This window comes from Heterocephalus glaber, unplaced genomic scaffold, assembly GCF_053883595.1.
Source record: "Heterocephalus glaber isolate CG9 unplaced genomic scaffold, H.glaber_assembly_v1.0 deba00000809, whole genome shotgun sequence".
Lineage (NCBI taxonomy): Eukaryota > Metazoa > Chordata > Mammalia > Rodentia > Bathyergidae > Heterocephalus > Heterocephalus glaber.
Window position 1 is genome coordinate 3,862,117 of NW_028258163.1, and position 21,139 is coordinate 3,883,255.

At 49.4% G+C, this 21,139-nt stretch overlaps 1 protein-coding gene across 1 annotated transcript; it reads right to left on the reverse strand.

Annotated features, from left to right (window-relative positions):
- Window positions 1–4,518: 4,518 nt before the first annotated feature.
- On the reverse strand, window positions 4,519–13,162 carry Vps18 (VPS18 core subunit of CORVET and HOPS complexes). The gene is made up of 5 exons (XM_004861588.3): window positions 12,794–13,162; window positions 11,430–11,571; window positions 8,731–8,822; window positions 6,718–8,591; window positions 4,519–5,702 (listed from the first exon to the last, which is right to left on the reverse strand). The coding sequence occupies exons 1-5, from the start codon at window positions 12,882–12,884 to the stop codon at window positions 4,977–4,979; spliced, it is 2,925 nt and encodes a 974-aa protein (XP_004861645.1). The 5' UTR covers window positions 12,885–13,162; the 3' UTR covers window positions 4,519–4,976.
- Between the last annotated feature and the right edge of the window lie 7,977 nt (window positions 13,163–21,139).

Genomic DNA, 21,139 nt, shown 5'->3' on the forward strand with positions numbered 1-21,139 from the left:
AGGGTTTGTGAGCCAAGAGCTGCTGTGGTGCTTACAAGGGTGCAGGCCTGGAGGGCGAGGTTCAGGGTTAGGGAAGAGAAACCAGTGGCCTGGGCTCAGTTTCCAAATGTACTGTGTGGTTCTTGGTGAAGCTATTTATGAGTGCTCCACAAGGTCTGCTGTTTATTCCCACTAGAAGCTGAGGTTCTGTGGGGCATGGTTAGCCTGGTGGTGATGGCTGATACAGGAAAGGGCAAAGATCTGCCTTTGGTCTTTCCAGAGTCAGCTCTGCCATCTTGGCTGAAGGTGGAAAACGAGCATCAGGAAGGGCCCCTAGGACAAGTTTACCCCACCATGAGGATGGGATCACTCCCAGTTGCTGCCAAATCTCATGGAGAAGGGACAGGCTCCAACTTCTCTTAGATTCAGTGTCTGTGAAAATGTGGCAGACGTGGCAGCTGCGTGGTTTCCAAATGGGGTTCCCAGGCACCCTGGCATCCCATAGAGATTGGGGTGGGGAGGAAGAGACAAGCTGATGAACAGGGCTGGGTGTAGCCCATTCAGCCTAGCTTTCACCAGATATGCTCAGCATATTAAATCCAAGGTGGGACATCTAAGAAAGTTTCTATTTGAACAGGGTGCCACAACATTCCATGGTCTCTGAGATCTCTGCAGCTCTGGCCATCTGGGAGCCCGGAGCAGTTCAGGTCCTGGGTTGAGGAAAAAAGCTAGAGGATCTGGTGAGGGAAGTGGGGTGGCTTATGTCTGGACTCTGGCCTTCTGGAGAAGCAAGGGAAGAAGCAGGTTGTGCTTTAGGGCTGTGAGACTGGGCCACAGCAGGGAGGGTGAGCTGCAAAGATATATAGCACCTGCCTCTGCACCTGGGAAACACAAACAGAACTTTGGCCACAGCAGCCTGGGAACGAAGAACAGTACCCATCCTCCTGGGGCCAGACAAATGCTCCTTTCCCTGTTTTCTAACCCATCTTGCCCTCATGACATCAGCTTCTAGTTGCCAGCAGGAGCTGGAGGCAGGACCATCACAAGTTTGAGCCCAGCCTGGGCAACTTAAAAACTTAATAACCTTGTAAATAAAATTTGTAAAAAGGGGGTGGGGACTGGGATACAGCTCAGTACAAAGGCTTTGGTTTCAACCCCTAACACGGCTTAAAAAAATTACTTCAGGACCAGGGATTTAGCTCATCTGGCACCTCATCTGCCTTGCAAGTGCAAGGTCCTGAGTTTGATCCCCGGTACCCTCTCCCCAAAAAAAGCAAACAAAAAAAAATTACTTCAAAGGCAGAGCTGCCCTGGGAAGAAAAAAGCACCAATCCTGAGCATTCAGAGCCAGGGACCAATCCCCTTGTAAGGAAAACTCTACTTTGTCTCCCTTTTTTGGTACCAGGGATCGAACTCATGACCTTGTGCTTGCAAGGCAGGCACTGGAACCACTGAGGTAAATCCCCGGCCCCCTTTGTGCCCCTTTATTGGCCAATGTAGGCCAAAATTTGCTACTCTGCCTTAGTTTTCCTTTTTGGAACATGGTCATGAGATGCTGTCCTGGATAGCATCACCTCCATCCTCCAGGTGAAGGGTTGCCCAAGCCAAGCACTGAACTACCCAGCATACTCCTTCTATCCCTCTGTCCCCCAAGACTGACCACCATTCACCCTCAACCTGCTGCAGGGCCCAGCCTCGCCCCACATAAGCAAAGCTGCCAGCAGGGTCCTTTGTGGTGCTGGTCCCGTGTGGCACTGCCTAGGGGCCCCACCACGGGGCAACAGATGGACCTATGGTCTCTACAGAACAATAGTGGGGGAGGGGCCTTGGCATTGCCCTCCCCAAACAGGAAGCATTGCATGAGCTTCAAAGGACTGGCAGGGCCAAGGGGCCAAGTGGTGGAGCCAGTGCCAGGACTGGCGGCTGCCTGAAGAGCTGCCTGCCAGTCCTGATGCCCAGCCTGGTGGTGGGGGTTCGGTTGAGGTGGCCAGGGCAGCTGGAGCACGGGCAGAGGGTGCCTTGCATGCTCACAGCTACAGCTTCTGGGCTGGAAAGTTTGGGGAAAGGTGGCTTGGATGCTGGGCTGTTTCAGTTTGGATGCCACTGGCCAGCAAGGCTGCAGGTTCCCTCCCAGGCCACAGTCCACCAGGCCCTCCAGCAAGCAACAAGAGGGGCCCGGCTGGCACCAAGCCTGCCGCCCACTCCCTGCCTCCTGCTCCCAGCTGCTCTGCTCAGAGCCTTTTCCTTTCCACTTCCTGTTCACACGGGGGGGCGGGAAGTGGAGGGAGGAAGCTGGGGGGAGTCGTGTAGGGGGACCCATTGAATAAAAGGAATTAACTGTTTCCCTCCTCTGACCTCTGGGAATTTCCGCCTGTGAAAGTGTCTCGAAGAATCGATAGAGCCAGGGGACGGAGATGCGCGCCCCCTCGGAGCCTCTCCCCCGCCCGCTGGTGCTGGGCCCGATAACTCCCTCTGGGTCCCTAACCTTTTGTTTCCCTGGCGCCAAGTACGGCCTCGGGGCCCCTCCAACCAAGGCGAGGGGTGCCAGGTCCTGGCCTGCGCCCCGAGCCTTGGGGGGGAAGGGCAAGAACCCGAGAGCGGTGGTCCCGAGGGAAATGAGCTCACACCCAGGCTGCCAGGCTGAGCCTCGAGCCCTGTCAGGACTGGTGCCCTTGGCCACTCGGCGGCGGGGGTGGGGGGGCACTCCAGGCAGGCACACCCTCCGGCGGCCACTCCCCCAGCAGCAAAGGTTCTGGACGCCAGTAGACAGCGCCCCCTTGTGCCCGTGGCCGACTGGGCAGGGCGGCCCCCCGGGCCCTCTCAAGGGCGGGACTCAGGAAGCACCTGCTCCCCAGGACCAGTGGCCGCCCAGCATCTCCCCCAGGTGGCTTCCTTGTTTACAGACCTCCTGCCCTGGCCCCGGCGTCACTGCTTGTGGCCACGCCTCCTGTTTCCAGTGACCGCTCCGGGAGCAGCTCATTCATCTTGGCCTCTGCCCACGCAGCTGCTCCCCTCCGCTCTGACCCTCCCCCAGGCTGAAGGCCAAAGCCCCGAAGTCTTCTGCTGTCCTTTCCAGACCTTGCTTGGTTTCCAGGGATCTAAAAGCTGTGGCTTCCCGTTGCCCTGACTCACCGGAACCCCATTCTGTCAGTGCCAGAGAAGCCTGGGGCCTTTTCCCAGGAAAGAGGAAGCAGCCTAGGACCAGATGGGCTGGCTCAGAAGCAAAAAGGGGAAGGGGCATCCGAGGCTGCTTTGGCCAAGCCCTCTGGGAGCAGGGAGCAATAGAGCAGCATTTGTCTAACATGTATTAGGCACCCATTATGTGTAAAGAGAAGCCCTGAGCTGTTTTAGCTAAGCCGACAACCACACAACTGATAGACCAAGGTTTTATACCAGTACTGACTGGGGGCGAGACCCCCGAACCCTCCAAGTTATATCTAGGTGTCTTAGGCCAAATGGAAAGAGAAAGGGAGCAGGGGTCCCAAACCCTGCAACAGCAGAGATTAGGATGCTCTACCCACCCATGGGACCCCTCTCCTCCATTTGCTCCTTCTCTTGCCCCAGGGGAAAGAGGGGAGTCAGGGCAGCCAGGCAGCTTTTAACCTAGGTTGGCAGAAGCTGTGAAGAGATCCTGTTGTTCTAGGGAATTCGGCAGGGAAAGACCCAACCAGGACTATAGAAGATAACATTTCTAGCAGAAGATTAAGTTGGGGGAAGAGACGGGGATATTTATTAACCAGGTGAGCCTGACCCCAGCCTGATTAAAGGAACTTTTTTTTCCCCCCAGTCTGGGCCAGCTGGTAAATCACACCCATCAGGCTGCGCAGTGCACCATGAACACCTGTCAGGGCAAAGGGTATGTGGCTGCTGTCATGGGAGGCCCCACTCCAGGGCTCCCGAGGACTCAGCTCCAGAGCCAACTATAGGAGTGTAATCTGAGGGGAGGAGCAGGTCATGGGAGCAAGGTGAGAAAACAAATCTGCCAAATGGCATGAATAGAGGCAATAGCCACAGCAAAGCCAGGTAAAGCCAGGAAGGCTGAGATACAAGTTGGCAGAGGGTCAAGCAAAATCTAGCACTTGTAAGGGCCAGTGGAAGGAAGAATGAGGTGCTCAGAATCTTGGCTAGGCAGCAGACATCCAGAAAATTCTTGGGACAACCAGGGAGGGAAAAGCTGAGGAGGCACAAGTAAGAGTGACCTAAGCCAGGGATTTAGCTCACTGGTTCTGCCACCGGACTTGCAAGCGAAGCACAAGGTCCCGAGTTGGATCTCTCGTACCAAAAAAAAAAAAAAAAAAAAAGACCTGAGAAATTCTGTGGGCAGTAGCACCACCTGCAGGCTGGAGGAGGTACAACCCCTGCCCTGGATTCAGGATGGCGGCTGGAAGTGAGCAGAATCCAGCAAGCTCATCCTGTCTCAGGTGACAGGCTGGGTGCCAAAGCTGGAAGACCTCAGCCCCTTGGGGCACCTACCCCTCCTAGAGATCACTCAGCCCCCTGCTCAACCCGGCACCAGTGTCAAGCCATCAATTTCAGAGCTGCCAGCACAGCAATTAATTTAATGCTCCCCATCGATCACTATTCCCACTGTCCCCAGGAGGCCCTCAGCCCCAGGGACTCCTCACACCTGAACCCTGGAGGGCCCAGGCCTGGGAGGGCTGCCTTTCCGCTTCCAGGATGCACAGGGCAGAGGAGACAGCTTCCCCTGGGAAGAAGAGGTAGGTCCAGTGGCCACAGAATGGAGGATACTCTCAGTCCAAAAGGTGAGGGTGGGAAGTGACAAGGACAAAGGAGCTGTTAGACACAGGGGTAGGAATGGGCTGAAGGCCTGGGGGACAGCAGTCTAAGGCAGGTCTGAAGCACAGCAGGAGGCTGGCAGAATGACTCCCACTTGCACTGGGCACACACTGCTTCAAGACTGAGCACAGACCAGGTGTGGCCTTTCCAGAGTGGCACAAGCAGCTGCTCCCCTTGCCTGTGCACTTGAGGACATCCTCCTACAGCCAGCTGAGGTACTCCTCCTTGTAGTGCTGGGGGTCAATGAAGGGCCGGTCAATGGAGCGGATCATCAGCTCCCCACAGTACACGCACTCAGCAGCCACCAGTTCATCTAGGTCAGCCTTGAGCTGTTCCCGGCTGGGCCCCCCAGTAGCAGCTCCACCTTCAGCCTCTTTGGCCCGGGCAGAGCCCTTGACTGGGGGCGGTGCAGCCCCCAGCTTTCGTTGCAGTTCCTCAAGCCGGGCCTGTTTATAGGCAGGCAGGCCAGGCCGCACAGCCTGCAGCAGGCAGTCAGCATGGAACATGTGGCCACAGAGGAAGAGGTAAAAAGGGCGGTTGAGCAGGGGGAAGTCACAGGTAGCACATTTGTCCTGAGGTTCCACAGTGCCATAGCGGCCTCGAAGCTCCTGCAAATCGCGCCGGATGCGCTGGGCACTGGCTGTGGCCTCTTCCATCTCCCGCTGCAGCTCCTGAATGTGCTGGTTATAGGCCTTAAGTGAGCTGCAGATTGCCTCCTTGAAATGGTCGATCGTGACAAAATCAGGGAAGAAAGGCAGCACATCCTCAATCTTGAGCAAGGGACAGCTGGCCAGGCAGGCCATGGCTGTCTGCACATCTTCCTCTTCCTGTACTACATGTCGAGCGATCTTGAGCCACAGTTTCTTGCGCAGTTCCTCATCTTCTTCAGGCAAGTCTGCACACTGCTTAGCCAGGTCCACGTCCACCTGTGGGGAACCCATGGGAGTCAGAGTCAAGCCCCTCCCCACCTCAGACTGAGACTAGGGGACAGACACCTTCGGGGACAACCTGGGCCGAAGGAGAGGGCCCAGGCAGGATTCATAGCACTCTAGGGAGGAGGGTCAAGGCAGAAGCTGTGTCAGGAATGGGCCTGTCCCTGTCACAGCTATGGAAAAGCTACTATGGGGCAAGGTTCCAACTTTAGTGAATTTAAAAATCACCTTGGAACATATTCAAAATATTTTTTTGAGGGGGTCACTACTTGGGGTCACTGCCAGGGCCTCCTGCATGCCAGACAAGCACTCTCCCACTAAGCTACATCTCCAGCCCCAAAATACAGATATTTGAGTCCTGCCCTCAGACATTCTGCTTCAGTAAATCCTGATTGGTAAGTCTTGAGTTCAGGCGGAGGAATCTGCATGTTAACTAGCATTTCCTGTGACTGTAAGGTAGAGGACATTTCATAATTTGAGAAATGTAATTCTGCACATTTCCGGTCTTCTAATATGTATATACCGGCCACTGTACTGCGTGCTTTTCTTATATAATACTAATCAACCCTATGAGGTAAAAAATATTCTAACATTACCCCCATTTTAAAGCCAAATAAGCTAGGCCTGCAGGCTCATGCCTGTAATCCCCCCAGCATTTGGGAGGCTGAGGCAGGAGGATCACTGTGAGCTTGAGGCCACTCTGGGCTATACAGTGATTTCAAGGCCAGGCTGAACTACATAGGGAGATCCTGTCTTAACCCCTGCCCCCCAAAAAAGCCAAATAATCTGAGACATAGCAAAGTTCAGAAAGTAGTCCGAGGTCACAAACTCAGTTAAGCGGCAGGGCCAGAATACAGCCCTGACTTCCAAGTCTGTATCCTTAACCTCTACATTATAGTACCTGCAAGAGAAGTCAGCACCCTTTACCTTTGCCCTGCTTCCTCCCAACCCTTCAGTCTCTCAAGCTACTGCTCTCCAGGTCCCTCTGCTGGCAGGGGTGAGGCCTTACCTGCAGAGCCAAGTCCACAGCCTCCTCATACAGCTCCAGTACCTTGTAGACATGGACACAAGCACGGTGGTGGCCGTGCTCAGCGCAGAGCCGGAGTGCATACTTGAGGTCATAATGCACATGATTCGGGCTGGCACCAGCCTGCTCTAGGTAGGCCAGCAGAGAGGCTGGTTGGCCACGGGCATACAGTGACAGCAGGTAGTTGTGAATGGCCTGCTCAGTCTCCCCAAGCACATTCACACAGAACTCCATGTAGCGGATGGCCTGGCTCACCTGCTGGGCCTCACCTCCCTGGCTATAGTTCACCAGGGCAGGGATGAGTTGCCGGGCATCCAGCCGGCTGCCCATCTCAATCCAGGCATCTACCAGCTGGCGGGGGATGTGACGGATGAGGATGGGTGAGAACTTATAGAAGAGCTGGGGGTCACGGTGGCGGCCAAGCACAGCCAAGGCCTCCTCATAGGCCTCATGCTGGCAGTGGTATGCCACCACCCGTTCATAGTCCTGCATGATCACGGCAAAGTACACCATGTGCTCCGTGTCCCCATGACTGGCAAGCAGCTCATGGATAGAGCCTCGACTGGCAAAGAGCCACTCCTTGTGGCGAGGGCTGCTGAGAAAGGTGCGGAAGCGCTCCCGTGTCTCCCGGTAGACATTCAGGGCCTCTGGGTCACCCTGCAGAGCCCCAAGCCGGCTCAGATAGAGTTCTGTCAGCCAGGTGGTCAGCAGCGTGGCCTGGGTACGCTCACCTGGCTTTAAACTACCTAGTTTTCGCTGCAGGAACTCAGCCAGAGCCTCCTCCTGCCGGGCCTCCAAGAACTTCAGGGCGATCTCCTCAAAGTAGCTCTGGGTCTGAGCATAGCAGTGGGCACTTTCCAGGTATCGACGCTGACGGAAGCAGAAATCAGCCTCCCGGGCCAGCACTGTGTCCAGGCAGTCAGGCCGCTCCCGACAATACTCCTTGGCCAAGTCGAAGCGGTTCATGTCCAGGTAGGTGCGCCAGACATCCCGGGCCTCACGCTGCACGTGGTAGCGGAACACAGCTCTCTCAGTGTAGGCCCACAGCTGGCCTGTGGAGGAGTCCTTCACCATGTGTTTGAGTGGCCCAAACTTCTCCAGGAAGTGATCCCGTAGCACCACTTGCCCTGTCAGAGTGCACACAGCCTCCACCCGGTCGGCCAGCAACAGGAGGAAGTGGAACTGGGTCAAGACGATGGCTAGGGGTGGGCTGGCCCCAGGCCCTACTCCCTCTGGGTACTCCCAGACTCTCTCTTCGCTCAGGAGGGAGTCAGGACGGCCACAGTCTAATGAACCATACAACACTCCATCCCCCATCATCCAGGCAAAGGCCCGGGGAGCAGAACGAAGCTTGGGTACATAGAAAGCCAACTCACTGTAGCCTAGGTTGCTGGGAAACTCACGGAATGGGGGTGGATGGTCTGTGTAGGCAGCAAAGAGCCCTGAGAAGCCCTGGGCCTCAGCCCCCTCTGCTGCTGCTCGGCCTATGAACTGGAAGAGGCGCTGGCGAGTAGTGGCAATAACAAAGCCACGCCCATCGGGGCCCCGCTCCACCTCCAGGGAGCACACAGGTGCTGAACCCCCTTCTTCATTCAGCACGTACAATGGACGGAAGTAGAGATCTGGGGCAGGGCCAAAAAGTCCACCCTCACTGGCTGAGAGCTCTGCTTCAAAGATCTGGCCTTGGGCAGTTCCAACCAGAATGGGGCCCGTACTGTTCTCGGTGCCCAGTGCCTTGTTCCAGCCCACACTCTCCACCAACTGACCCTTCCAGCGAGCTAGCGGCCGTGCCTTCTGTCCATTACGGTTCATGTAAAGGACCTCAGTGCTGCTCAGAGCAATCAGCAGATGAGAGCCTACAGTGGGCAGAAGAATACCGCACCTGAGTGGAAGCTGCTATTCCCACCCTCAACCCTCCTCCCACCCCTTCCCCATCAGATCACGCTCACCCAGGCAGAGACACAGCCCCTCCCGAAACCTTCACCACCAAATTACCGGTAGGGTCCAGGAACATCTTGTGCACTTTGGAATCATCCTTTCGCCCCAGCTCCACATGGTTGGGTTCGTTGGCCTTGCCCAAGTCGATGCTGTAGGGACAAGAGTCACGGGGTCATTGTAGAGAAGGGCAGACCCTTTTCTAGATCACCGACCTCTTTAATCTGATAAAAGCCATAATCTCCCTTCCCTTGAATCTACATATATACAGAAAATTCTGACTGTAATTCCAAAAGAAGCCTGGAATCTGTACAGGGTCCTACTTACCCTCAGCTAGCCAGGCATGATGGTGCACCCTCGCAGTCCCAGCATTCTTTGGGACTGAGGCAGGAGGATGGCAAGTTTTAGCTCAGCCTCTGGGCAATTTAGTGATTTAGCAAGACCCTGTCTCAAACTTTAAAAAAAAGTAGGAAGAGAGGAAAGGGATGTAGCTCTGTGCAAAGGCCCTGGGCTCCGTCCCAAGTATCACAAAACAAAAAAACCATCAGCTGAGAACTCCCTCATCTCATTCTAAGAAGTCACTAAGGAGAAGCCTTTCCCTTGTGCTCAAAAGATTACCAGTGCAGGGGCTGGGGATTTAGCTTAGTGGTTTCGCTGCCTGCTGTGCAAGCGCAAGGACCCCAGTTCAATCCCCGGTACCAAAAAAAAAAAAGATTACCCGTGCAGCTGGGAAGTCAGGTAGGGTTTGTCCTTGCCTGAAGCTGAGGCAGAAGGATTGCAAGTTTAAGCTCAGCTTAGGCAATTTAGCAATTTAACGAGACCCTCCCTGTCTCAAAATAGAAAATAGGAAGTAGTGCAGGTAGCACTGGGTTCCATCCTGAGCGCTGCTATCAAAAAAAAAAAGGTTACCCAGAACTTTCTACATACCAAGTACCATGCCAAGAGCTCAGTGTAGCATTATCTCAATTAATCTTCAAAATAACCTTAAAGGGTGTCCCACTTAAGTTATATTTTTCTTTTTAAGTTTTCTCCAAAGTATATACTTGTTCTACAGAAGCAATGCAGCCAGGCATGGTGGTACACACCTGTAATCCCAGTACTGGGAAGGCTGAGGCAGGAGGACCACCATGAGTTCTAGGCCACCTTGGGTTACATAGTGAGTTCAAGGCCAGCCTGAACTTCCTAGCTAGACCCTGTCTCAAAAGAAATTATGATTTTCTTTTCAAACCCATTATTTCCAACTGAGAAAGCTGATCCTAACATCTTTTTTCATGTTCATAAATCTACCGCTATTATAAAAATGCCCTTATACTGATACATGTGGATTAATTTATAATTTGCTTTTGTTAATTAACAGTATTTCACGAATATACCTTTGGTCAATAGATATAGCTCTAATTCATTGCTTGTTTGTTTTGGTTTTGTTTTGTTTTTTGGTACATGCTTGCAAGGCAGGCAGTAGGACAGAGCTAAATCCCCAGCCTAAACTCATTGTTTTAATAGCTACACAACATTCCATTTTATGGCTGATCCATAATTTAATCACTGTGACCTTTTTGATGGGTATTTGGGTTGGGTTCAGTCTTTCCTATCACATATAACATCATAATCAATACCCTTGTGTCAATATCCCTGCAAACAGGTACTTTTCCTTCTCTGGAATATATTCCCCAAAGTGGGATAAGTGGATCAATGTTAGACATATTTTTTAATCTATAAGATTGCTTTTTCAAAAGATGGTGGCAACTTTATGTATGAGAGTCTAGTTCCTTGCATCTTCACTAGCACTGTTTAACACTTTTTAATTTTTGCCAATCTGATAGGTTACAAAAAAAAGGGTGTCTGTTATTTTAATTTGTATTTCTCAGAGTTTGAAAATCATCTTTATTTTTGAAATATTTTTTTCTGTAATGGGGATTGAATGCAGAGGACACTGAACTATGCCCCTAACATACCACCCTCTTTTTTTTTTAATTTTTGAGACAGCTCTCACTAAATTGCCCAGGGTAGCTTCAAATACACAATCTTCTGGCCTCCTCCAGAGAAGACGGGATGACAGGCATGTCTTATCATGCCTGGTCAGTTTACTGGAAATGTAAAGTTTCTCTCTGTGCACTACTTGTTTGTATTCTTTGCCCTCCTTTTTCTACTGAATTGTATTTCTTCTTATTAATTTGTAAGGGCTTCCTGGTGGCACAGAGTCTTGCTATGTAATTCAGCCTGGCCTTGAACTCACTATGTAGCCCAGGCTGGCCTCCAACTCATGGCGATTATCCTGCCTCATCCTCCTCAGTACTGGGATTACAGGCATGAGCCACCACACCTGGCTAGAATTCACTTTTGAGAGACAGAGACCTAGGTATTTTATACTAGATGGTTTTCTAGACAGATAAACAATTTTGCTGGCACCTTTATCACATATTATTTCCATTTCTAATGGATATAGTTCAAGACTCTAGATAGTTCCAGTGCTCTATATGACCAACTTGTGGGCTGGGAATGACTACTCCACAGGTGAAGGATCATGCTGAAAGAGATTAGATGCTTTGCTCAAGACTCCACAGCTGCGATCTGAATCCATGTCCCTCTGATTTTTAACTACTACACTATATTAGTTCTGTTTGGGAAGGGACAGACTATTTCCTGAAAATTACAAATCTACCTCTTCAGTTGCCTAGAGTGGAAGAAAGGCCCAGGTAAGCTGTTAGTCACAAATACCTCTCCACTCCCTCCTCCTAAACCTTTTGGCTCCTACTTACCGGAGGAGGGTATCCTTCCCCAGGGTCAGGCAGAGCTGATTGCAAGACACTACAAGACTGGTGATTCGCTCAGCAGGTGTAAAGTCGATCCGCTGCTTTGTGAAGATGGGTACTTCCTTCTCCAGCTGGGCATTCACATAGCCTGCAGGGGAAACGTGAAGAAAAAATAAACTACAGAAGGGATGGAGAGGCAACTAAAAAACCAAGAAACAACAACAACAAAAACCACCAAGAAACAGCAGTGTGCATGCCTGTAATCCCAGCACTCGGGAGGCTGAGGCAGGAGGATCGCCATAAATTCGAGCTTAAGGCCAGCCTGAACTGCACAGCAAGACACAGTCTCAAAAAAAAAAAAAAGAAAGCAGTGGTACTACTTGCCACGTTTCTACCATATTCCTACCCCTAGGGTCTTGGTTAACAGTTTGGAATCAGGTAGTTTGCTGGTCACCTCTGAAGGAGTCTTAGACCCTTCCCACACTGCTGACTTGAGATGCTGTTACAGCATACTGTACCTCCTGCCAGTGGTAATGGGGGGAAGGAGGTCGAGTCTGGCGGGGATTTGGTCTGGGCCCAGCAATCCCAGATCAATTTAAGTATTCCAGCTCTATTTTCTCTTCTCTCTGACCATGCAGTCGTGAGACCCAGTGAGTCTTCAAAAGACTTTAAAGGTAGAGGGAGCCCTGGAGAGCCGTCCTTCACCGGTGTGAACGTACGGCAGCTGCTTTCTCTCTAAACAGTTGCTCAAAATATCCCAGGGCTCTGCCAACTCTGCTCTACCTTCTACAAAATTTCCCCTAAAATCCAGGGGACACCCAGCTGTAGCCCAGGCCAAGAATACTTCATTTCCATTTTTGGAAAGTGACAAAATCCCTTCTAGGACCACCTCTCTTTCCCCTACATTTCTCTTCCACCAGTGTCTTTCTTTTTGGTACCAGGGATTGAACTCAGGACCTCGCGCTTGCGAGGCAGGCGGCGGCAACACTGAGCCAAGTCCCCGGCCCTTCCACCAGTTTCTTTACCCATTTCCTCCCTCCCAAACGAAAGGAAGGGGTCTGGTGGGACAGCATCGAACCTATCAGGAGAACCCCGGAGTCTATTTCAGTTATCTCAAGGGCCTAACTGCAGCCCTGTAGGAAAGCACTTCCTAATCTGAGCCCCAGTTCCCTCTTCAGAAAGAACTCTAGTGTCAGGGCCTAGATCAAGCGGCTGCTCCTGGAGCGCTTTCAAACTTCGACCCTCCGCCAGCTGTGGACCAAGACAGGCTGAGGAGAGGCTTGGGTCTGGACTACACGTCCTGGATGTGACTGCGAGCTCGTGGCGCCGCCCTTCCCGTACCTCCCTCTCAGGTACTAGGAGAGCCTTACCCGAGTGGGGGATGGCCACGCTAGGGCAGCCCGGCTGCAAGACGGCCGAGCGGGACAGCGAGTCCTCGTACTCGTCCAGGATGGATGCCATGGTGCTTAGCCTCTAGGCTCTTCCTTCGGGGCCCGGGGATCACAGGAGGGCTCCCCTCAGGCCCCGTCGGCCTGATCGGAAGCTACAACTCCCCAGCCTCAGACAGACCCTGGAAACCCGCCGCCGCTTCTCTCTCGCGCCTTATAGAGCAAGAAGATCGCTGAGCCCTCTCCCGAATCGGGTGCCGTCTGGCACCCTACTCTCCCAACCCCCTAAGAGAGCACTGGATTTCTTGAGCGGATCCCAGGTGATCCTAACCTCGCCCTGGCTGCTCAGCTGACTCCCGCCCCATGACGAGCGCCTATGACGCAACTTCCGGGTCCGAAAGCGCCGAGTTAGCGGGAGCGGAAGGCTGGCTCAAACGCTGGGGGCGTGATGAGGGCTTGGTGGGGGGGTCGGGTCCTCCCTAGCTCGAGGCCTCCTGCCAGGCCCTGCGGCAGTTCCGCGCCTAGGCGCGGCCTTCTCCACCCCTTCACTGACCCGCCCTCACCATCTGTTCTGGGCTGATCCCAGGCTTCTTCGCTCAGGTGGTCTCCAAGCCTACATAAGCTGCCCGAAGGCCCTCGTCTTCCCCAGTCGAATCGCTGTCGCCGTCCATCTTCACAAGGCACAAGCAGAGCAGTCCCAGCTCCTCTCCTACCCTTGAAACCTATTGGCTTCCAGAAAGTGGCAGAGCTTGGGGGACGGGCCCTCAGGAAGCCCTGTGCCGGATACTCAGCCAGGCCCACGGTGGCCCTCGTGTGGGCGGAGGGCAAGGGCGACCCGGAAGGGCGCAGGCGCAGCGCAGCCGAGGGCTCCAGGCTGCTTTGCCCCTGCCTCTGCAGAAGGCTGGTGGAGCATGTGCTCTGGCAAGGCCTGGTGTTGCGGTGGAGTCACACAGGTGAGCTTCGCCACCCTGCCCTGGGGAGGGTCGCCAGCCAGCTGAGCAGTAGGCGATAGATCAGTGTATAGATCATTAATGCCAGGAAAATGAGTTTTTTATTAATATATTTTTAATCTTTTAAAAATCTTTATTTTTATTGGTACATTTGTATGTAGTACCTAACTAGGAAAGTGATTGTTGGATTTATGCATAAGGTCATACATTCCAAAAATGAACATCCAGCCTTTACCCGCTTTGGGGACATAGCAGGGAACAAAACAAAGGTCCCTGCCCTCCTGGAGAACACTGAGAGACGTGGTCACAGCGCTGTGGAAGCATGAAGGAGCAAGGGAAACACCTGCAAAGCCTGGCAGGAGCAAGGGACATCGAATGTGGGTGGAGAAGGTGGGAGCCACCAGCCCAAGGCACTGCATTCAGGGTTCTCTCTTCCACCTGCCTAGTCAACCTAGATGGACTCTGTCTCCTTCTGGGGTCATGGACTCCCCCGTGCTGAAGCTGACACCCCTTGGCCAGGATCATCACTGCCCTCACTTTTGTTGGTAGCCCTGTCCTAGCAACTCTGAGTTTCACTCTCAGAGGCATCCAGTTTACATTACGCTTTATGTGTCATGCTGCTTTTACCAAACTTCCCCAGAAGGAGCAGAAGACTGACCCTCACCAGCCCCGACAAGGGGTGTCTGGGTGGAGAAGGACACAAGCTACAAAGGGTTGCACTAGGTAATGTCCCAAACTGCCCAGGTCCCGCTTCTCCTGCCCAAACCCTAAGTTGTGACACCGCTCTCCAGCAGGAGGCTTGGGGTTCGAAGAGGAAAGTGTCTGGGTAATAAGCAGGAGGAGTCTGCCTGGGGAAAAGCAAGGCTCCGTCCCAGGTTTCCTGCCACTGGCCCTCGGGCCTGGCCTGAGCATAGGGATGCCCCCTCTTCGTGGAGTCCATCAGCATCTGGAGGCCAGCCCAGCTGGGAGGGCATTTGAGGAACACAGAGTACTTCCACCTTCTACCTCACTGTCCCCAGTGCTCCTGCACAGGCTCCACAGCTCTCTGGGATGTGTGCAGTGGGTCCCAGGAGGACTCTGCTTGCACCAGACTAGGTGGATTCTCCCTGGTGAGCTCATTACAGCGGTCCAGCTGCACAGACTCATTCTTCAATCCTTCAGCTGGACTTTGGAGTAGGAACCAGAAAGAAGCCTTTTTATCCCTACCCAAACACTTAGCCAGCTGATGGCTCAGCCTTGGTTGCTTCCTTTGGAGAAATAGATATACAGTAGTAATACCTACCTTGTGTGTCTCCACTGAGGAATAGATGAAGTGATCTAAGTGAAAGCTCACTGCTGAGCACGATGTCCAACATAGAGCATGTGCTCATTAGGGGCTTGGATCAGACAATCCCTCTCCCAAGTCCAGCTCCTCTGAGAAGCTGCCCAGAACTCCACAGAACAGATATGGCTTTTCTTATTGTGGCCACTTGGGGGCACTTCAATATGAAACTGGCATTTTGCTTTGCTAGAACAGAAGCTAATGATCAGAATAACCCACAGTAACTCAGAGCATAGGGCTAAGGAGCTGCCTTAGGGAACTGACAACTAGAGATGTGGAGCCCCTGGCCTGTAGCTCATCAGAACCAGTGTGGCAGCAAAGGGAGAGGATTTGTGTATGAAACCAGGTGAATTTGAGCTGAGACATGTACCATCTCCAAGGGCACAAAAGGAGAGGCATTATTATATAGGCCTCAGCCAAACCAAGAACAAAGGCCTATGAACATTGTGGGGTTTGGGGATCAAATGCTGGGGGAGATGGGACAGGCCATAGCCAGGTTGTGCAAGCTGTGGAATGGGTTTGGTTGGGAATGAGATCACCTGATGTGGGCTCCAGCAGGGGAAACGGTAGGCTGGGAAGACAGGAAGAAGGTCCTGAGGAAGGACCTCAGGACTTAGTGGCAAGTTTGATGTGGGGGTTGAAGGATGAGTTCAGAATGACGGGTGGGGACACCTGTGGGTGGTAACGCTGACACCTTTGTGAATGGGGAAGAGGAGCTGGCTGGAAAGGGGTTGGGGTCACACCGCTGAGCTCACCTGGACAGCCACTGTGACACCTGCAGCACTCACCGGGGAAGCCCCAGGATCTGGGTAAACTCTCAAAAGGCAGTCACCAGCTCGCTAATAAATATTAACTAATAACTGCATGAATCTCTCTCATGCTCAGGTTTTACATTTGTAAAATGAGGGGAAAAAAAATCTTGATAGTATTGTGTGTGTAATAGCATATCATGGAAATCCCTTGGTGCTGAGCCGGTTCCTAGAAAATGTTCACTGCAAGTTAACTGTGGGTAGTAACTGCTCACTGAGTTCAGACCCAGACCAAGAGGAGTGATTTTTTTTTCCTTTGGGACAATGTGTCGCTATGTAGTTCAGGCTGGCCTTGAACTCATGGTAATCCTCCTGTCTCAGCCCCTCAAGTGCTGGGATCATAGGTGTGCGCCACTGCCACTGGCCGGCTGAGCCTGAAGATAGTCCTTCGCCTAATCCCTACTCCCTTTCTCCTGCATAGAGAAACAGACTGTGTCTGTTTGATTCATATTGCAGACCCTGAATGGCACAGCCCCAGGAGACAGTTACATTGTGTAACCTTCCCTGTTCCCTTCCTGTGAATGCCCCATCATGAAACGATCATGCCACCTTCTGCCTAGGCCACATAGGCCACATACCACTATTTGCCCTGCCTTCTCTTCCTGTTTGCCATCCGTTATAAATAAAGAGTGGAGGATACTCCAAGTGGCCATTAGCTCCTGACAAGATATGGTTCCACCTGGTCCCAAACTTCAAGAATAATCTTGGTCTCTTTGTCATCTTTTATTTATCTCCCATCAGTCTCCCTAGCTGCAGAGCCTATGCTGTGGGGGTTTTGGCACACTACCATGCCTGGCTGTATTTTAAGTTTTAGTTTATATTCCCACCAGTGATATACAAGAGTTCTTTTTTCCCCACATCTTTGCCAGAATTTGTTATTATTAAATTTTTGATGATAGCCATTCTTTCTGGGATAAGATGGTATCTCAGCGTAGTTGGGGTTTTTTTTGGGGGGGCCACTGGGGATCGAACTCAGGTCCTTGTGCTTATGGGGGCAGGCGGTGGAACCACTAAGCTAAATTCCCAACTCTCAGTGTAGTTTTAATTTGCATTTCTGTAAAAGCCAGCGATGATGAGCATTTTTTCATGTATTTATTGGCCATTTGTAATTCTTCTGAGAGCATCTGTATATTTTGGTTACCCATTTTTTTGTTTTTTAAAATACATTTTATTTTATCCCATTCCCCCCTCGACCACCCTCCCCTCCCTATGTACAAAAGCTTTGTTTCCATTTTTTCCTTCTGTTTTCACTTTTTTCTTGTTTCTTCCTTTCTCCCCCCCTTCTCCTTTGTTCCTCTTCCCATTTGAATACTTTCTTCCCATTTCCCAGCATCCATTATACATCTCAGTCCTTATTTCCACATTCAGTTTCTCACACTAAAGAAACAATGTGGTATTTAAATACATGTGTCCAATTTATTTCACTTTAAAGAGTATGATCTCAAGGTCCATCCATTTAACTATACATGTCTGAAGCTCATCCTTCTTTATGGCAGAGTAGTACTCCATTGTATATGAAAACCGCATCTTCTTTATCCACTTATCAGTTGATGGGCATTTGGGCTGTTTCCAAGATTTAGCTATTACAAACTATGCTGCTATAAATGTGGGTGTGCATATATTGCTGTGGTATGATGTTTTTAATTCTTTCAGGAAGATACCAAGAAGAAGTATAGCTGGGTCAAAATAACCTTTAGTTTTAGTTCTTTGAGAAATCTCCACAGTGATTTCCATAGTGGTTGCACCAGTCTACACTCCCACCAACAATGGACAAGTGTTCCTTTTTCCCTGCAGACCTCCAGCATTTGTTATTGGTTGATTTCTTGATAGCAGCCATTCTTTCTGGAGTAAGATGGAATCTCAGGGTTGGTTTAATCTGCATTTCTTGAATGACCAGTGTTCTTGAACACTTTTTCATATATTTATATGCTGTTTCTAATTCTTCATCTGAGAAGTGTCTTTTTATTTCAGATGCCTATTTTTGCATTGGGTCTTGAAATTTGGGAGGTTTGATTTTTTTTTTTAGTTCTTTATATATTCTATCTAATAGTCCTGGTAAAAAATTTTTTCCACACTGGGTTGTCGCTTCACTCTGTTGTTGGTTTCTCTTGGTGTGCAAAAGCTTTTTAATAGGATGAGGTCCCAGTTGTTGATTCTTTGAACAATCAACAACTGGGTGGTCTGGGTTTTGTTCATGAAGTCTTTGCCTACTTCTCTGTCCTCAAGTGTTCTACCTATTCTCTCTTCCAGGACATTTAGTATTTCTCTCTCTTTTTTTTTTTTTTTTTGGTACTGGGGATCCACCTCAGGACCTTGCGCTTGTGAGGCAGGTGCCAGAACTAGTGAGCTAAATCCCTAGCCCTAGTGTTTCTCTTTTAATATTTAGATCTTTGATTCATTTCTATTTTAGGTTAGTGTGTGGTGAAAGATATGGATCTAGTTTTAATCTTTGGCATGTGGAAAGCCAGTTTTTCCAGCACCATTTATTAAAGAGGCTATCTTTCTTCCAGTAAAGGTGTTTGGCTTCTTTGTCAAAGATAAGGTGATTGAGTATGTCTGGAATTGTTTCTGCATCCTTTAGTCTGTTCCACTGATCCTCAGGTCTGTTATTTTGACAGTACCATGCTGTTTTTATCACAGTAGCTTTGTAGTATAATTTCAAGTCAGGGATTGTGATGCCCCTGCCTTGCCTTTTGTTGCCCAGAATTGCCTTTGCTATTCTAGGTCTCTTCTGGTTCCAAATGAATTTTAGGACTGTTTTCTCTAATTCTGTGAGATATGCTGTTGGGATTTGGATTGGGATTACATTGAATCTGTATAACAATTTTGGAAGTATGGCCACTTTCACTACATTGGTTCTTCCTGTCCAAGAACAATGTACATCTTTCCATTTTCTGATATCCTCTTCAATCTCCTTTTTCAGAGTACTGTAGTTTTCAACATAGAGGTCTTTTACTTTGTTAGATTGATTCCTAGGTATTTCATTTTTTGGATGCTATCGTGAAAGGGATTGTTTCTGTAATTCCTCTCTCCATGAATCTGTTATTTATATACAGGAAGGCTATGACTTTTGAGTGTTGACTTTGTATCCAGCTAAACCACTGAATTTGGTTATCAAATCTAAAAGTCTTTTGGTGGAGTTTTTGGGGTCTTCTGTGTACAGTATCATGTCATCTGCAAATAATGATAATTTATTATTCTTCTTCCTTTCCTAACCGTATTCCTTTTATTTCTTTCTTTCTTTTGTCTAATTGCTCTGGCTAGTGTTTCCAAAACTATGTTGAACAAGGGCCGGGGGTTTAGCTCAGTGGCACCCAGCCTGCCTCGCGAGCACAAGGTTCCAAGTTTGATCCCTGGTACCAAAAAAAACTATATTGAACAAGAGTGGTGGCAGTGGACATCCTTGTCTTGTTCCTGATTTTAGAGTGAAAGCTTTCAGTTTTTGTCCATTTAGTATGATGTTGGCTGTTGGTTGGTCATAGATGGCTTTTATCAGAGTGAGATAAAGCCCCTCTATACCAATTTTCTGCAGGGTTTTGATCATAAATGGGTATTGAACCTTATCAAACACTTTTTCTGCATCTATTGAGAAGATCATATGGTTTTTGTCCTTGGCTCTGTTAATATAGTGTATTACATTTATTAATCTGCGTATGTTGAACTATTCCTGCATCCCTTGAATGAATCCATCTTGGTCATGGTGTATGATCTTCTTGATGATTTGCCACATTCTGTTTGCTAGTATCTTGCTGAGGATTTTTGTATCTATGTTCTTTAAGGAGATTGGCCTGTAGTTCTCTTTTTAAGTTAAATCCTTCTCTGGTTTTGGTATCAGGGTATTGCTTGCTTCCAGGAATGAATTTGGGAGTATTGCTTCCCTTTCAATTTCATTAAAGAGTTTGAAGAGTAGCAACATTAGGTCTTCTCTGGATTTCTTGTGGAATTCAGCAGTGAATCCATCAGGACCAGGGCTTTTCTTTGTTGGTAGTTTTAAAATTACCTGTTCAATTTCATTGGCTGATATTGGTTTATTTAGAATTTCTATATCTTCACGATTCAGCTCTGCTAATTCATATGTAGGAATCTGTCCATTTCTTCTGTATTTTCCATCTTATTAGAATACAGGTTCTTGAAGTAGGTATTGATGATCTTCTGGATTTCTGCAGAGTCTGTTGTGATTTCTCCTTTGCCCATTCTTTAATTGGGTTTTTATTTTGAGGAGTCTAATTTTTTTTTAATTCTTGTATATGTTCTAGTATTAGTCCTCTGTCAGAGGAATAGCTGGCAAAATTTTTTCCCATTCTGTAGGTTGTCTCTTCACTCTATTGGTGGTTTCCTTTGCTGTGCAGAAGCTTTTAAATTTGATATGATCCCATTTGTTGATTCTCAGTATCATTTCTTGTACCACTGGGTTCTGTTCAGAAAGAACTTGCCTACACCTATGCCTTCAAAAGTTATACATATTTAAGGGCCGGGTCTTTAGCTCAGTGGTTTCGCTGCCTGGTGCACAAGCACAAGGACCCAAGTTCACATCCCTGGTAGCAAAATATATATATATATATATATATATATATATATATATATATATATGCACACATATTTTATCTTCCAGAAGTGTTTCTGTTTTAATATTTAGATCTTTGATCCATTTTGATTTTAGTTTAGTCAGTGGTGAGAGAGATAGGTCTAGATTCAATCTCCTGCATCTGGATAGCCAGTCTTCCCAACACCATTTATTAAAGAGCCTATATTTCCTCCAGTCTATGTTTTTAGCCCCTTTGTCCAATGCTTTTAGATTTCTAGAAAAATTGAGAAAACAGTACAGAGGGTTCCCACATACCTCACGTACAGTTTCCCTCAGTATCTTACATTAGTGTGGTGACTCAGTTAAAATGAACGAACAAATGAATGGTGATACATTATTATTAGTCAAAGTCCATACTTTACTCAGATTTCCTTAGTTTTCCCCCACTGTCCTTTTTTAGCTCAGGATTCCATCCAGAATAACACCTTATATTTAGTTGTTATGTCTGCTTAGATTCCTCTTTTTTATTTTTTAAAATTTTATTTATTCATTTGAGACAGGGTCTCACTTATATAGTCCATTCTGGCTTGAATTGATTATGTAGCCCAGGTTGGCCCTGAACTCACAGCAATCCTCCTGTCTCACCCTCTGGATTGCTAGGATTATAGATGTGTACCACAACTCCTGGCTTTACGTTCCTCTTGACTGTGGCACATTTCTTTG

Bases quoted from the DNA above. Each gene is read 5' to 3' on its own strand.
- Vps18 (XM_004861588.3), bottom strand. From the start codon at position 12,884: ATGGCATCCATCCTGGACGAGTACGAGGACTCGCTGTCCCGCTCGGCC. The intron at 11,572-12,793 runs GTAAGGCTCTCC...TTTCCCCTGCAG, and splicing joins CGTGGCCATCCCCCACTCGG to GCTATGTGAATGCCCAGCTG. The intron at 5,703-6,717 runs GTAAGGCCTCAC...GGTTCCCCACAG, and splicing joins CTGTGGACTTGGCTCTGCAG to GTGGACGTGGACCTGGCTAA.